The sequence below is a fragment of the Plecotus auritus genome (genome assembly GCF_963455305.1).
Source record: "Plecotus auritus genome assembly, chromosome: 4".
Lineage (NCBI taxonomy): Eukaryota > Metazoa > Chordata > Mammalia > Chiroptera > Vespertilionidae > Plecotus > Plecotus auritus.
In genome coordinates, this window is record NC_137775.1 from 94117332 (window position 1) to 94135343 (window position 18012).

Below are 18012 nucleotides of genomic sequence, written 5' to 3' on the forward strand. Positions count from 1 at the left end.
CAGTACCTGCTATGTGTCAGGTTCATTGTTTTATGTGTTTGTCATTGGCATTACTCTAAATCCCATTTCATCCTGAGTGATCCTGAGTTTGGAGAGTGGCCATCGGACCAATTTACAGCCAGGACAACTCTCTGTAAACGGACAATTTCCACGATGGGGGAGCAGCACATTCATTGTAATCCAGCTGAGCTGCGGCAAAGCAAGGCAGAGGCAGCTGGAGGGCATCACAAAGTGTCCATAAAGTGCTGCCGGGACATGCAGCCAGGTGCTCGGCTGTCCCCAGTCGTAGCCTTAGAGGCCCTGTGAGCCCTCTAGGATCCTTGAATAAAACATTTGACGTATGCGGAGTATTTATTCCGAGATAAACAAGAGTGAGTACATACCGGTCCCTAAAGTGCCTGTGAGAGCACATTCTCAAGGATTTTAAAAGAAGAAAATTGAGTCCATTATTTTAGAAATCACTGCTCATTCTTTTAGCGTATTGTGAGGCTCAGACTTGTTTGGGGCAGAAGAGAAGGCTGTCTGTAGGCAACATGTGTGTTACATTACAATCCGGAGCACTGAGAGCGGGTCCTAAGGAAAGGCAGCTCCCACATCGTTCGGTGAATTCTACTTCAGTGAAAGCTCAGAAACTGCAGAAGCTGGAGGCCAACCACATTATCCCTATCACCTCAGGCCGCGGGCCTGCTGTCTTCCTGACTTCTTCTCATTCCTTCTAATTTCTGGAAAGAGAGAGTTTCTCCAGTGTAAATGGACATACAAGTTAGCTGTTCTTTCTGCCTCTTTCCCTTTCTTTTTATATTAACATACTGAATTCTCCATTTGAAGGTTTTAGAAATAATCAAAATAATGACAACACCAACAATAACAGCAGCGACAGCTACAGTTTATTGTAGTCTATTACAGGCCACACATTTTGGTTGTATTTTAAATACAGAGTTCTATTTTTCTCACAACAGATCTGCAAGATAAGGGTTACTATCCCCATTTTCAACTGAGGATAAGGGTATAAATGACAGAGCCCATATTTAAACCTCGTCTTTTGTCTGATGCTATGAGTTCAGAGGTGTATGTTCCAACTTCAAGCCATAAGCTATAGAATATTTAAGATATCTTCAGATAAGTTTTAGAAACATGTTGCAATGGCCTATAATCTTCCAGAGAGAAACAGCATATACAGGGTGGGGCAAAAGTGGGTTTACAATTGTCCGTATGGTAAATAATACAATAATTAATAAATAATAATGCAAGAATAAACTCTGTTTCGTATCTCACAACTGTAAACCTACTTTTGCCCACCCTGGATGTGTGGACGATGGATCCGTTTTTCCATGAGTATTTCATTGAATGTTTTAGGAAACACTGCATTAGAATAAAGGCCACACAGAGTCTATCTAGTATTTATCATCTCTGATGCCTGCGAAAAGCCAAACTTCAACCCAAAAGATTATGTTGGAATGGTGCCTTCACTGCACTAGGATGCTAGTGTAACTCATGGATCATTTGCAGAAGAAGCAGCCAGAGACACCCACATGGGTAGTGTTTCCAACGCGCAGTTGGGGGAAATTTTTTGCGTGGAGATTCAGTCCATGTCACCTTCACAGAGCAGGAGAACATGAAATTTCAGCTGTGGCTTGAGCATTTTACTATAGTCATGTGCTGGCTGACACTTGCTTTAATTTTCCATGTACTGGTGAAATGGTGGTATCTTTATTTCAATAGTTTGAGCCATTTCAGGACCAGAGAATTGTATTAATTTTCATGTGAAGAACATGTGGGAACTCATTATCCAGCTTCCTTACTTTAATGCTACAGCAACTGAGGCCTGACATAGCAGGGCTCACAACTGGTAGAACTAGGACCCCAGCTTCTCTTCCCATCTCTGCGACTGGTCCTCTCTCCCCTTGAATGACGCCTGGTAAATGGGCTGTCTTGGATGTGGGTGAGAATTAACCAGGAAGGTCGTCCTAAGTAAACCTCTCGGAACATTCACTATGACAGCCTGCTGACCTCTGGCACAGGCGCAAACATGTTCCTCTCTTACGACAAACAGGTGCTGTCACTTATTATTTTGTATTAAAAACTGAACTCGGAAGTTTCTCAAGAGCTGAAAAAATCCCGTTTTATTCCACTGCAGTGCGAGTGGGTTTTTGTTTGTTTGTTTGTTTGTTTTTTGTCTGTTGACAGAGCTAAGACAAGAACCACAGAACCAGTCCCCTCAACTTTTTATCCTAATTTCATTGACACCTATGCCATTGCATTTCAGCATGGCCCACAGAAAATACCTCTCTCTATTCAGTAGCAGAACAGTCCTGATTTGCCACTTGGGCCAGAAAAATTAACCAGGTAAGGTATAGGCAGTGGACTGGTAATGTCCACCCTGTGATTACCTAATTGACCTAAACCAGTGGTCGGCAAACTGCGGCTCGCGAGCCACATGCGGCTCTTTGGCCCCTTGAGTGTGGCTCTTCCACAAAATACCACGGCCTGGGCGAGTCTATTTTGAAGAAGTGGCGTTAGAAGAAGTTTAAATTTAAAAAATTTGGCTCTCAAAAGAAATTTCAATCGTTGTACTGTTGATATTTGGCTCTGTTGACTAATGAGTTTGCCGACCACTGACCTAAACCATTTCTGTCCCCTGAATTAACTTTACATTAGCTAATTATTGTCCATGATCTATTTATGTCCTTAGAAAGTTTGAATATTACAAAAGTTTAAAAAGATTTGTGATTAAAGATGAAAACTCTTTTGCTACTGAAGTTTTTAAACCAAAGTAACAATTCTGTGTTCTTTTATGAATAGACTGTTCACAGAATGTAAATTTATTTTTTCTTAGTAACCTTTCTTCTTTTGGTCTGGAAAGTAAAAAATGGTGTTATAGAGTTCTGCAACCACGTCAGCTAATTGTAAATGTGTATTGCCTTTTACGTATTACGTGGAACCAATATAAAGTAACAAACTGAAGTTGCTTGTAATCATAGGTATTGGCCATTAAAAAAAAAAAAAAAAAAAAAAAAGCTTCGTGCTTATGGTAGCTGGCAACTTGAAAGTGTCACGAACCAAAAATGTAAACCATACATAGTGAGAGAGAAACTGTGAGGAAGCTACACGATCGATGTGTTCATCTTCCTCTGAGCTGAATCGTTATTAGAGCCACTAAGTAACGTCTCTCCCTTTTCCTATCAGGACAGCAGCAAAATATACACAACGCACATTTCTTACTTGGAAATCTACAATGAATGTGGTTATGATCTCTTGGATCCAAGACATGAAGCCTCCAGTTTGGAAGACTTGCCGTGAGTAGCAGAACAACAAAGAACAGGGAAAATTACTTTCAGATGTTTCCTGCAATTGTTTTCTCCGAAACTTTTGCATGTTTCTGGTCTCCATTGTAATTAACAAACACTGGGTAACAGAATCTTTTTGTAATATAATGGATATTTTCTCACTAGTGATAGGAACTGAAATAGCTTAGAGTTCACTTCTTGGGAAAATCTCTTGGAGTTGGTACAGGGAGAGCAGTGAGTGTCCTGGGAGTGTGAGCTGAGAGGACTGATGGGACCAGGCAGTCCCACTCTACTCCTGCCCTATGGAACCCTTCACCCCTTCGACTGTGGCCTTTCACCGAAGAAGGTGTTCAAATTAGGCTTCCAGCAGCAATGAGAGAATCTGAAAGAGAGAAAATGCCAGAGGGGCAAAAAGAGCTTCTTGACTATCATTAAGACTAACAGTGACAATCATTTGGTCACGATGGGCACTGATGGTTTCGTGACCCAACTATAAATAGAGTCTTCAGAACTTATCTAATAATAGAGTAAGTTACCCTGCCAGCATTTCTATAGCATTACTCACTACTTACTTGAATATCTGCCTAAATTAGACATATGTTAATTGGTAACTGCATATACTTTGCCCAGACATCTTCATATATCAGAAGATGCCAGAGCCAAGAAAATACACTTTAATATTCTTCTTATTAAATATTCTAAAACAATTTAAAAATATATTAATCCTCTACCAAAAAAGATCAGCAACCAGTTGTTTAATTTGTAAACCATCTTTATATATATTCTCCCATTACTATTTGAATGTTTTTACATATCATCTCTTTTATGTTTATAGTATTCATTAGAGAAAGTTAGAAAAGGGGATGTTTGTCGGTATAATAAAAATTTGTATAAGAATTAAAGGAAAGGGGAAAAAAAGGATTGAGAGGAAGGAAAATTTACTTTGTGGAAGAAATTGGCCTTAAAGAAACTGTTGGAATTACATTTACATAGAGGTAAAAGTTTCCTATCACTACTAAAAAATATCCACTGTATTACAAAAAGATTCTGTTATCCAGTATTCATTAATTACCATTGCCACCAGAAAGAGTGGCTTCACACACTCTTGAACTGGGAGCAGCTCTCACTGAAGTTCTGACTGTCTAGTTCCCTGGTTTCATTGTTGTGAGCTGACATATACCAAACACTCTGGGTACCATCCAAAAAGGTAAAACTCTCCTCGTAGGAACAACAGCATTAAAGATACGAGGTGAGGTTGGAAAGGCCACGTGTTGAGGATTTGTGTGAAGTAAAAGCCAGCTTCTGAGGGACTCAGAAAAGAGGCTTTGGTGAGAAATTGCTCTTCATTTTAACAGGTGACTTAAGTCGTTTTCTAGCGCCAGTCCTACCTGTATACCTCCAGGCTAAATCTCACTTAAAACTACATTGAACAAGCCACATCTACACTGAAGAACTTAAACCAGCTTAGCAATAATCCAGAAGTAAAGGGCTTGGCTATAATGAAGATGAAGGAGGAGACGTAACATGTAAGGAGAGATATGCAACAATAAATAAATGAGAAATAAAATTAATTGATTATGCTCAGCACCTTGGCTTTGATTGGACTAGAAGAGAATGTGAATTGTGTAGGTTGGTGCCCTCCTCATTTTCCTGGTTGAGGAAAGGAAGCTGTAAGAGGCGTGACTTGCCCAGGGTTTCAAAACTAATTGGTTAATGGTAGAGCAAGTATGAAAAACTAGAGCTCTCGCCTTCATGCCAGAGTAGCAGAAAGAGCTTCGAGATCTTAGTGTGGGGTATAGAGAACTAAGGAATCATGGCCCTAAAAAGGAGCTCCATTAGGAAACCTGACTGGGTGGGGTGGCCTTCCTATACATGATGTCCGAGTGCCAGACTAAAGGTCCATCGATTTGCAAATGTGACTATAGTCGTTTAGCAATGAGTTTTTATTTTTATTTTTTAAATTTTATTTTATTGTTTATAGTATTACAAAGAGTAGTACATATGTCTCCTTTCTTTCCCCATTGACCTTCCCCTGGCCTCTCCTACCCCACAGCACATGCCCTCATCCACCCTCTTCTCCCAGTGTCTTGCGTCCATTGGTTATGCTTATATGCATGCATACAAGTCCTTTGGTTGATCTCTTATCTCCTCCCCTGCAACCGTCCCAGTGTTCCCGCTGTAGTTTGACAGTCTGTTTGATGCTTCTCTGCCTCTGTATCTATTTTTGTTCATCAGTTTATAATGTTCTTTATTATCCATAAATGAGTGAGATTATGCGGTATTTTTCTTTCACTGACTGGCTTATTTCACTTAGCATAATGCTCTCTAGTTCCATCCATGCTGTTGCAAATGGTAAGAATTCCTCCTTTTTACAGCAGCGTAGTATTCCATTGTGTAGATGTACCACAGTTTTCTAGCAATGAGTTTTTAGATACAATACCAAAGCATGATATGTGAAAAAAAATGGCATAAATTATCTTAAACTGACCTTGTATTTATTATTTTTGTTACCCAGCTATGGACTCAGCCTTTCTATAAGAAACCCTGTTTTTTGTTGTTATTGTTGTTGTTTTTTCCAATCTATTTAAACTAAAAAAACAACATCAAACAAACACAGAAAAACAGTTTACCCATTCCTTCCACCCCCATCTCTGGCAACCCTAATCTGTTCTTTGTATCTATGAAAACTTACAACACAAAAAATGACCCCTAATGTAAATTATGGACCTATCCTATATAATAAAAGAGTAATATGCAAATTAACCATCACTCCGCTACACCCACAAGCCATGCCCACCAGCCAATCAGGAGCGGATATGCAAATAAACCCAACCAAGATGGCTACGGCCACAGAGAGCAGGAGGGAGGCTTGGGTTTCTCCCGCAATGGAGGAAGCCAAGCTTTCCACCTGCCCTTGCCGGCCTAGGCCTCCACTCAAGGCTACAAAGTTTCAATGATAGAAGATACATAAAACCAAACAGAAATGGCGGCAGCCACGGAGCTGGAAAGAGCAGGAGGCTAGGGTTGCCCCTGGTGATGGAGGAAGGCAAGCTTTCCACACACCCTGGCTGGCCCAGGCCTCCGCTTAAGGCTACAAAGTTTCAATTATAGAAGATAAATAAATAAATAAAAAAAAAGAGGCTGCCCCCATGGAGCAAACAGAAGGCTTGGCTCCGCTCCAGGCTACAAAGTTTCAATTGTAGAAGATAAATAAACCCCAGATACCAGGGCCTCCGTTTGGGTTGCCAGGGGGCGTGGCTGGCCTGCAAACCACCACAGGCCCCTCCCCCAGGCCGCCCCACACCCCAAGGGAACCCCCACCCTGATCCGGGACACCCTTCAGGGCAAACCAGCTGGCCCCCACCTGTGCACCAGGCCTCTATCCTATCTAATAAAGGAGTAATATGCAAACTGACCATCACTCCAACACACAAGATGGCTGCCCCCATGTGGTCAAAGATCCTGCCCCCATGTGGACACAAGATGGCCACCACAAGATGGCCAGCAGGGGAGGGCAGTTGGGAGGGACCAGGCCTGCAAGGGAGGGCAGTTGTGGGCGATCAGGCCAGCAGGGGAGGGAAGTTGGGGGGACCCAGGCCTGCAGGGAAAGGCAGTTGGGAGGGACCCAGGCCTGCAGGGGAGAGCAGTTGAGGGTGACCTGGCCTGCAGGGTAGGGCAGTTAGGGGTGACCAGGCCTGCAGGGGAGGGCAGTTAGGGGCAAACAGGCTGGCAGGGGAGCAGTTAGGCATCAATCAGGCTGGCAGGGGAGTGGTTAGGGGGTGATCAGGCTGGTAGGCAGAAGCAGTTAGGGGCAACCAGGAAGGCAGGCAGGCGAGCAGTTGGGAACCAGCAGTCCTGGATTGTGAGAGGGATGTCCAACTGCCCATTTAGGTACGATCCCACCAGGATCAGGCTTAAACGGGCAGTCAGACATCCCTCGAGGGGTCCCAGATTGGAGAGGGTGCAGGCTGGGCTGAGGGACACCCCCCTTCCCCCATGCACGAATTTCATGCACCGGGCTTCTAGTAGTTAATAAAACAACAATAACAAAAAGAATGACTTATTGATACATTCACTTGAGTGAATATCCAGGGTGAGTTAAAAAGCCATTCCCAAAAGGCTAAGTGCCATATGATATTATTTGCAAATCTATCTAAAAACATTTATGTAATATTTTTAAATGGCAAAGTTATAGAAATAGATAACAGATTTGTGGTTGACGGAATTAGGGAGCGAAGTGGGGATGGTTCTCCAGGCCAGTGCAGGATCCTTATGGTGATGGGCTATTCTGTATTTTGACTGTGGCTGTGGATATACAAAACTACCTGCAGGACACAAACACACACAAGTACAAGAAAAACTGAAACGTCTAAATAGATCAGTGGATTGTGTCAATGCCATTGTCCTGGTTGTGATACCTCGGATATAGGTACATGGGATCTCTCTGCATTATACCTTACAGCTGCATGTGGACCTACAATTATCACACAATAAAAAGTTTAATTAAAAGTAATTGGCTCCTCTGTCAAATATTAATTGACCATAGAGGCATGGGTTGATTTCTGGGCTCTCTGTTCTGTTCCAATGATCTATATGCCTGTTCTCGTGCCTGTACCAGGCTGATTTGATTACATTGGCCTTGTGCTATGGTTTGATATCCAGTATTGTGATCCCTTCAACTTCGTTCTTCTTTCTCAAGATTGCTGAGGCTGTTCTGGGTCTTTTTTGGTTCCATACAGATTTTTAGAATATTTTTTTCTAGATCTATGAAATATGTCATGGGTATTTTAATAGGGATTGCATTGAATCTCTAGATTGTTTTGGGTAGTAGACATTTTAATGATATTAATTCTAACAATCCATGAACATGGTATGTGCTTCCACTTATTTGTATCTTCCTCAATTTCTTTCTTTAATGTCCCATAGTTTTACCTCCTTGGTTAAATTTATTCCACGAACCTTATTTTGTTGTTGTTGTTGTAATAGTAAATGAGATTGTTTCTTAGTTTCTCTTTCTGATAATTCATTATTGGTGTATAGAAATGTCATTGATTTATGGATATTTATTTTGAATCCTGCTACTTTGCCAAATTCAAAACAATATGGAGTTTCTTCAAAAAATTAAAAATGGAACTGCCTTTTGATCCAGCAATCCCATTTTTGGGAATATATCCTAAGACTCCTGAAACACCAATCAGAAAGAATATATGCACCCTATATTTATAGGAGCATTGTTTACAATAACCAAGATCTGGAAACAGCACAAGTGTCCATCAGTAGATGAAAGATAAAAAAGCTGTGGTACATTTACACAATGGGACACTATGCATCTGTATAAAAGAAGGATCTCTTACCTTTTGCGACAGCATGAAATAAGCCAGTCAGAGAAAGACAAGTACCATTTGGTCTCACTTATATGTGGAATCTAATGAACAAAATGAAGTGACAAACAAACTAGAAACAGAAGCATGGATACAGAGAACAGACTGACAGCTGTCAGAGAGTAAGGGGTTGGGGCAGACAGAATGAAAGAAGGTAAAGGGAATAGCCAAAAACTTATATGCATAGTGCATAGACACAGATAAGAATGTAGTGAGGGCCAGGGGAGGGGAGGGTGAGTCTGGGTGGAGGGGAACAAAGAGAGGGAGCAATGGGGGACATCTGTAATAATGTCAACACTAAAAATAAAATATAATTTTAAAAAGTAATTGGCTATATATTTATATAGAGAGATATATGTATATATACACATATGTGTATTAAGTCTATTCTTTATTTAGTAATTTAAATGAAAATAGAACCTCTGTTTTTGAAAGCTCTTTATATAATATGCTATAAAAAGAATATAGTTAGAATCTAAGTGTGTCTCATGAAGTAAATCAGTATAACTGCTAGTCTCAACTGTAGGGAAAATAGTCACCTTACTTTGGAGTAATTTTAGTATTCCTAAATAGGGACATGTATTCCATTTAAGGTTCCAAAGTTGGTCATGGTTATTATTGTTACAAAGAAAGTCAGTAGACTTCAGAATCTAGTATTGAAATATTGGGTGTGTTGTGTTTTTTAAGTAATTTGTCATCAAAGGAAAAAAAGAGTTGACAAATGTTAAATTTAATTCACCAGGTTTCTAATACCTAATCAATATAAAACACTGCAAAGTGCCCCAGGAGTTACAAAAAGGATTAATGCTCAGCCTCTGCCCTCTGTCTAGTCGTGTGGAATCACCCAGTTATTCAGTAAGCGTTTCTTGAGATCCAACTCTGCTCCACACACTGTGCTGGGCACTGAGTTTACTAACTTAGTCTTTGCTCTCCTGGAACCCATCGAGTGGGCAAACTAGTACAGCACAGCATAAGGAGGAATATGAGCAGCATCGTAAGAGAGGCACCAGAATGACAAGTGCTTACAGGAGAAAGAAACCACATTGGGTTGTGCGATCAGGAAGAGATTCATGGAGAAGGTGACAGGTGAAGTAGTCCCTGAGGGGGCATAGGAAGGGCAGTGGGGTGTGGCATCCATGTGGAAACAAGGTAGTGAAGTTGATGTGTGTAGCTCATTCTGTGACAGTTATGGACCTGTGGGACTGGGGCCAGTCAGGGAATAGGTGAGAACAGTAAGACTGGAAAGATGAGTGCGAGGATTGGACAGTCAAGGTGTAGCCCCTGGCAGCCTTAGTAGCATCAGTCAGATCTTTGGTTTCTGATGACTAACTTGCATCTTGCAAAATGTCTTCAACTATCCAAAAATTCAATCTGAAAACACAAGGTCAATTGTAATCCAACGAATGATACATAGACTAACTTCTATGAACGTTTCAGAGCAGGGAGATAAGTATGCTACCTGCAAACCTTTATCACCTGGTCCAGGTGATCCCTCTGGTCTATCTGATGCGACCTTTCCTCTTAGTCACCTAAATTTTGTTCTAAAGACTCTTCCCCACATGTCCTCTCTCTAGGCGGACTCATCACTGCTCCCACCTCAGCAGCACTGCCAGCTCTTAGCTCAATCAGATCTCTGGTCTTGGCATATACCAGTAAAATTAGGAAACCATTGAGGGTCATGGGAGCAGAGACACTGGTGTGAAAGGACTAGACCGGGCTATGACAGAAAAATGATTGGTTGATGTGGGCTCACATTGGTTGATGTGAGACTACAGCAGCTCTAAGTCATCTGCATGCCTTCTCCAGAATGTCATGTAGCTATAATCATACAGTATTTAGCCTTTTCACTTAGTAATATCCATGGCTTAATAGCTCACTTCTTTTTAATCCTATCTAATAAAAGAGTAATATGCAAATTGACTGTGCCTCTGCTACACCCACAAGCCATGTCCACCAGCCAATCAGGAGTGAGTATGCAAATTAGCCCAACCAAGATGGCTGCAGCCATGGAGCAAGCAGGAGGCTTGGGTTTCCCCGGCAATGGAGGAAGCCAAGTTTCCTGCACACCCTGGCTGGCCCAGGCCTCTGCTCAAGGCTACAAAGTTCCAATTATAGAAGATAAATAAATCAAAAAAAAAAAAATGGCTGCGGCCACAGAGCAAGCAGGAGGCTTGGGTTTCCCCGGCAATGGAGGAAGCCAAGTTTCCTGCACACCTTGGCTGGCCCAGGCCTCTGCTCAAGACTACAAAGTTTCAATTATAGAAGATAAATAAATCCCAGATCCCAGGGCCTCTGCTTGGGTCACCGGGGGGCATGGCCGGCCTGCAAACCACCACAGGCCCCTCACCCAGGCCACCCCATGTTCCAAGGGAACCCCCACCCTGATCCAGGACACCCTTCAGGGCAAACCAGCTGGCCCTCACCTGTGCATCAGGCCTCTATCCTATCTAATAAAAGAGTAATATGCAAATTGATCATCACTCCAACACACAAGATGGCTTCCCCCATGTGGACACACAAGATGGCCACCACAAGATGGCCAGCAGGGGAGGGCAGTTGGCAGGGATCAGGCCTGCAGGGGAGGGCAGTTAGGGGCAATCAGGCTGGCAGGGGAGCAGTTAGGCATCAATCAGGCTGGCAGGAGAGTGGTTAGGGGGTGATCAGGCTGGCAGGCAGAAGCAGTTAGGGGCAATCAGGAAGGCAGGCAGGCGAGCAGTTGGGAACCAGCAGTCCTGGATTGTGAGAGGGATGTCCGGCTGCCCGTTTAGGCCCGGTAGGATCGGGCCTAAACAGGCAGTCAGACATCCCTCAAGGGGTTCCAGATTGGAGAGGGTGCAGGCTGGACTGAGGGACACCCCCCTGCCCCGTGCACGAATTTCATGCACCGGACCTCTAGTGTTGAATAATAACTCGTTTGGATGTACCAAGTTTATTTATTAATTTACCTACTGAAGGACATCTTGGCTGCCTCCAAGTTTTTTAAGTGGTGAATAAAGCTGCTGTAAACATCCATGTGCAGGTTTTTTGAGAACATGGTTTTCAACCCCTTTTGGGTAAATACCAAGGAGCACAATGTTGGATCATATGGTAAAGTATGTTTTGTAAACAGCCCAACTGTCTTCCAAAGTGGCTGTGCCATTTTGTATTTCCACCAGCAATGTCTGAGAGTTCCTATTGCTCCACAGCCTCACCAGTTTGATGTTCTTAATGTTCCAGCTGTTGGCCATTTCTATAGGTGTGTAGTACTATCTCATTGTTGTTTTCATTTGCATTTCCCTGATGACATATGATCTAGAGCATCTTTTCATATCTTTATTTGCCATCTATGTATCTTCTTCGGTGAGGTGTCTGTTCAGATCTTTCCCTCATTTCTTAATCGGGTTGTTCATTTTTGTATTGTTGAATTTTAAGAGTTCTTTTTATATTTAAGATAACAGTCTTTTATTGAATGTGTCTTTTACAAAGGTTTTCTCCAAGTCTGTGGCTTATCTCCTAATTATGCTGACATTATCTTTTGTGGAACCAATGTTTTTAATTTTAATGAAATCCAGTTTATAAATTATTTCTTTCAGGAATCATGTCTTCTGTGTTGTATCTAAAAAGGCATTACCATACCCCAGGTTATCTAGGTTTTTCTCTATGTTATCTTGTAGGATTTTAATAGTTTTACATTTTACATTTAGATCTATGATCCATTTTGAGTTCATTTTTGTGAAAAGTGTAAGGTCTGTGTCTACATTAATCTATTTGCATGTGGATGTTCAGTGTTTTAGCACCATTTGTTGAAGAGACTGTCTTTGCTTCATCGTATTGCCTTTGATCCATTATGAAATATCAGCTGACCACATTTATGTGGGTCTATTTCTGTTCCATTGATCTATATAAGTCTTTTTGTTGTTGTTGTTAATCCTCACTCGAGGATATTTTTCCATTGATTTTTAGAGAGAATGGAAGAGAGAGGGAAAGACAGAGAGAGACATCGATGTGAGAAAAACACATCAATTGGTTGCCTCCTGTACGAGCCCCGACCAGGGCCTTGGGCCTGGGAGGCGCCTGCAACTGAGGTACATGCCCTTGACCAGAATCAAACCCAGGACCCTTTAGTCCGCAGGCTGATGCTCTATCCACTGAGCAAAACCAGCTAGGGTAAGATCTATGTAAGTCTTAAAGTCGGTAGTGTTGGTCCTCCAATTTTGTTCTCCTTCAATATTTATTTGCTATTCTGCATCTTTTGCCTCTCTATATAAACTCAAATTATTTTGTCAATATCCACAAAATACCTTGCTGTGATTTTTATTGGGATTACATTGAATCCATATATCAAGTTGGGAAGAACCGATATCTGTACAATATCGAATCTTTCTATCCGTGAACATGGAATATCTCTCCATTTATTTAGTTCTTCTTCTATTTCTTTCACCAGAGTTTTGTAGTTTTCTTCCCATAGATCTTGTGCATATTTTGTTAGATTTATACCTAATTATTTCATTTTGTTGGGTACTAATGTAAATGGTATTGTGTTTTATTTCAATTGCCACCCAGTCATTGCTGGTATATAAGAGAGCAATTGGCTTTTGTATATTAACCTTGTAGTCTACATTGTTGCTATAATCACTTATAATTCCAGCAGCTTTTTCCCCCCTTTAATTCTTTTAGATTTTCTACATAGGTGATTATGCCATCTGTCAACAAAGACAGTTTTATTTCTTTCTTCCTTCCAATTCATATACCTTTTCTTTCTTTCTTCCTTTTTTTTTTTTTTTTTTTTTTTTTTTTTGCATTACTGCATCAGTAAAGATTTCCAGTCAAAGTTGAAGAGCAGTGGTGAGAGAGGACATCCTTGCCTTAAATCTGATCGTAGTGGGAATGCTTTGAGTTCCTCACCATTTGGTGGGATGTTAGCGGTATGTCTTTGTAATAGTCTTTATCAAGTTGAGAATGTTCCTTTATATTCCTAGTCTACTGAAAGTTTGTATCATGAATGGGTGTCAGATTTTGTCAAATGGTTTTGCTGCATCTACTAGTATTGATATGGTTATGTGATTTTCCTTTTTTTAGTGTGCTGATGTCATGGATTATATAATTGATTTTTGAATGTTGAACTAGCTTTGTATATCTGAAATAAATTTCACTTGGTTGTGGTTTATAATTCATGTTATATATTATTGGATTCGATTTGCTAATATTTTGTTGAGGATTTTTGCATCTATTTTCATAAGAAATATTGGTATATAGTTGTCTTTTCTTGTACTGTGTTTGTCTAGTTTTGGTATTAGGGTAATGCTGGCCTCATAGAATGGATTAGAAAGTATTACTTTTGCTTCTATTCTCTAAAAGAGATTGTAGAAAATTAGTATAAATTTTCCTTAAATATTTGCTAGAGAACCTGGTGTTTTTAGTAGGTTAAATTAAATAACTTAATTTCTAAAATGTCATGTGATTGGCTATATTTTTCCTTATCCATAAAAAGATCTAATGTTAAATAAAATTATAAAGAAAAATATAATTTGGAGTTACTAGAAAGAGTTTTAAAATGATCTCAATAGTAGTTAAATAGCAAAAATATCCATTACTTTTAGCTTGTTCTGTCTGTTGGTGTTAGACCAGGTGTTAGACCAGTGAGGCCTGGGTTCAGCCACCTTGGTACTGGCTAGGAAAGAATTCAAGACTCAAACTATAAGAGGACATTTATTTGGAACACCACAGAGGTAGAATAAGTAATTTGTAGAAGAAATGGGCTTAGGAAACAAGTTATAGAGGTAAAGGAAGGACCCTTGGAGCTTAGAAGTGAGGAAAGTCAAGGTGACTCCCCCGGGGGGTAGGAAGAAGAGGGGAAAGGCAAGGGCGGGCTCCCAGAAGAGAGAGCCAGCTAGGCCTTCCATCCTAAGGGTTTTAAGGGTGGAGATTTTAAGGAGATCCCAGGGAAAGATCTTAATAGAATATTCATCAGCTTTCCCAGTGTGTCCTTTCAGGGCTGGGTTCTCCACTCATTGATAGGTTAGCACCAGGGCAGAGGGTCTGGTTTTTCTGCTTTTCTGGGCCTGAAGCTGAAATACAACTGAGGCCTAGATGTTATCTCTAGGGAGAAAGGGTCAGGGCTTCCAAACAAAATGACCAGCAATATGCTAGGCGAGGAAGGGTCACCTTGGGGCCTTACAATTGCCCGTTGCTAGACACCCAGGGCTTTCCACCCCAGTGACCTTCTATGCCTGGCCCATCGTCCTTGCTCTGCTTTATATCTTTCTAACTGCCTACTACACGTCTAGGTTAAGACCAATACAAAAATGTATTGTAGGTTCATAAAACTTTCTCAATTGATATGTTTCAACTCTTTATAATTTATAACAAATGAAATCCTTTAGATTTAAAAAAATCAACATAAAGAAAATGTACCTTTGAAGTTGTTAAAATAAAGGAAGGAGGGCCCCCCTTACATATTTCTCCTAAAAATTTATATCTCCTCTTTTCTCCAAATCTCCACCATAGAGAACTTCTGAGAATGTGTGTTGGGTGGAACATAAAAGGAGGTTGAAAACTGCTGAACTAGAGAATATTCTCTTCATTAAAGTAAATAGTGAGACCATGTTTACAATATGCAAAACATATCTAGTTACTTAGAGGAGCCTGGTGGTTCCCCTCCCATTTTCATGAGGCCTGCCTAAGTCAAGGTCACTAAACAGGGCTACCTCTAGTCCATATGGTACCTTCATGTGAATTATTAAAAGGCACCCTTGCCATTTGCTGGAAAATTGTTGTAATATGCTGGTTTTGTTAGATGACACTTTAGTACTCTGACTAACATTTGTCATAAATATACAACCTCATTATGTTCATTGCAGCCCCTGGGACATGGTACCATTATGTAGTGCCCCGTCTGCACAATGGCATGGGGCATTCCCAAGTAGAAGAATAAAAGAAAAGAAAAGAAATCACCTATGGCAACATTTGCCTATAACATGAAAACGAGAAACCAGATTCATTGCAGTAACTCCTGGAAAGTTCCTGTTGGGCAAGTTGGTGGTGGTGGAATGTTGTGGAGGCGGGCAAGGGGGCTGGGGAGGTTCTTTCATTGATGGCTTCCATTATTGAGAGCAAGAGCTTGGCTATTGCTCTTTATATGTCTTCAGTTAGAAAGAGCCTGCAAATTCCAATTACTTAGCTAAATGGAAAAGATTCTCTGTTTACAGAGAAAATACAAAGCTTGCTTCTTCCCCATCATTAAGCAGACCGAGTATACTTAGCAAAACTTTTCCACTTAGGTGTCCAAGTTAAGACTATCAGAGACATTTGTTTGAAATCTAAACTTTTTAGAAACATTTTGTAGGAAAACGACTCACAAGCCCTTTCAAAAAGAATCAAATAAATAGTTTGGGGGTTTCCATCTTGGAACTGGGATGTTTATTTAAGAAACTCTAATAAAGCCGTCTTTCAAGCCCACGAAAATTACAGTAAGAATCAAGTGGCGACTAAGGATTCAGGAAATAGCTATTGATTTGTGAGAGAGTGGGGGAAAGAAAGTGCCAGGAAGGAAGCAACTTGAGGAGAAACTTTTGCTAATGATTCTTATTTCCTCCAACTTTGAAAAAGCATTCCACCCACAGCAGTTTAAGACATTCTCACTCCCAGATTAGCCCACCTAGGTGAGAGGTAGTACCCAGGGCATGACTGGGCTTTTTTGAGCAAAGGCGTGAGATGGGATGGGGCTGACACACAGGCTCAAGGCTTAGTGAAAAGGGATTCTTCAATGAGGACAGGCAGGGCAATAAGGGAAAGTCCAGAGCCTTCTGCTCAAGGGATTGGGCAGAAACCAGGCAAAAATTGAAGGAGAAGAGCTGGCCAGGGCCATCCTGATTGGAGAGAGAAATTTGTACTGCAGAAGAATCCATGTGGATGCCAGAGATGGAGTCTTTCATAAGGTGCCCTGAGATGCGCCCTAAGCAGGGGCACAGCCATGAAAGAAGCTAAATTACTTTGGACACAAACCTGCCTTTTTCTTTACATTTCAAAGTCTCCCTGGGCAAGAAATCAGGAAATAGTGAGGGAACCGTAATATCAGAAGTCAGAGAAACGAGTAGTGATACGCTATCAAAGACAGCTGAAAATGACATGCAGAGAAGGGGGCATGTGCAGAGTTATTTTGATCAAACTGACAAAGCTGGACCAGCAAATATAGAAGTCCAATGGTTCTGAAGTAGCCACACTGGAGATCAAAGGCTCTGCACCAGAAAAAAAGTAGCTTAGCCAAATGTCACTGGTGACATTTCACAAACACTTTCTACCTTATGCTCCTAATTATTATTTCTATCTATAATAATAAGCATAATATGCTAATTAGACTGGATGCTCTTCCAGATGAAGCTGGGGCTGTGAGGGAAGCCCAGGTCCCAGGTGCCAGAGGGAAGCCGGTGCAGGCAGCCAGGGGAAGGAAGGCCTACTCTTGCATGAATTTCATGTATCGGGCCTCTAGTGTGTGTGTGTGTGTGTGTGTGTGTGTGTGTGTGTGTGTGTGTGTGTGCGTGCGTCTGTGTGTGTATAAAAGCCTAAGTGGCCTTTACTACTGGTCGACCGGTCAACCAATTACTATGATGCTCACTGACCACCAGGGGGCAGATGCTTAATGTAGCAGCTGCCCCCTGGTGGTCAGTGTGCTCCCACAGCCAACCTCCCACGGTCCCTCCCCCTCCATCTGGCCAGCCCCAATCGGCCCCGATCAGGACTGAGCAAGATGGCCCGGATGGCCCCCATCACTGGCCAGGCCACGGGACCCCACTTGTGCATGAATTCATGCAGCTGGCCTCTAATCCTATATAATAAAGAGGGGTTATGCAAATTGACCGCCACACCATCACAAAGATGGAGGCACCCATAGCCACAAGATGGCAGCTCCCAGTCTCCTCAGCCCCGCTGGAGTCCCCCAGTCCTTTCAGCTCCGCTGGGGGGGAAGGGGGTGGCAGGCGCATGGTGTGGCCAGACCCACCCTCAGCCCCCCAGCTGCCTAGGGCCAGCCCGAGGCACAGGCAAGCCTTGGATGGCGGCTGCCCAGCCGATGCCCAAGGCATAGGCAAGCCTTGGATGGTGGCTGCCCAGTTGCCCAGGGCCACCCGAGGCTCAGGTAACCAGGGCCGGCCGAGGCTTGCACTGCTGGCATTGGCAGCAGTAGAGATGTGATGGGGGCGTCGCCTTCCCCTGATCGCCGGGTCACCTCCCGCCCCTGAGGGCCCCCAGACTGTGAGAGGGGATAGGCCGGGCTGAGGGACCCCCCCCCTCCCGTGCATGAATTTTCATGCACTGGGCCTCTAGTAGAATATAATTCTAAATCCATTTAGGTTGTCCAGTAAATGAAC

The 18012-nt window shown here is 42.1% G+C and overlaps 1 protein-coding gene across 1 annotated transcript in view; it reads left to right on the top strand.

Annotated features, from left to right (window-relative positions):
* The window catches only part of KIF6 (kinesin family member 6), a gene marked incomplete at its 3' end in the record, with an annotated part of 392136 nt that overhangs the window by 87393 nt on the left and 286731 nt on the right, over positions 1–18012 (top strand). Inside the window, 1 exon segment of the mRNA XM_080665124.1 lies at positions 3187–3296. Coding sequence (XP_080521250.1) covers positions 3187–3296 — 110 coding nt within the window.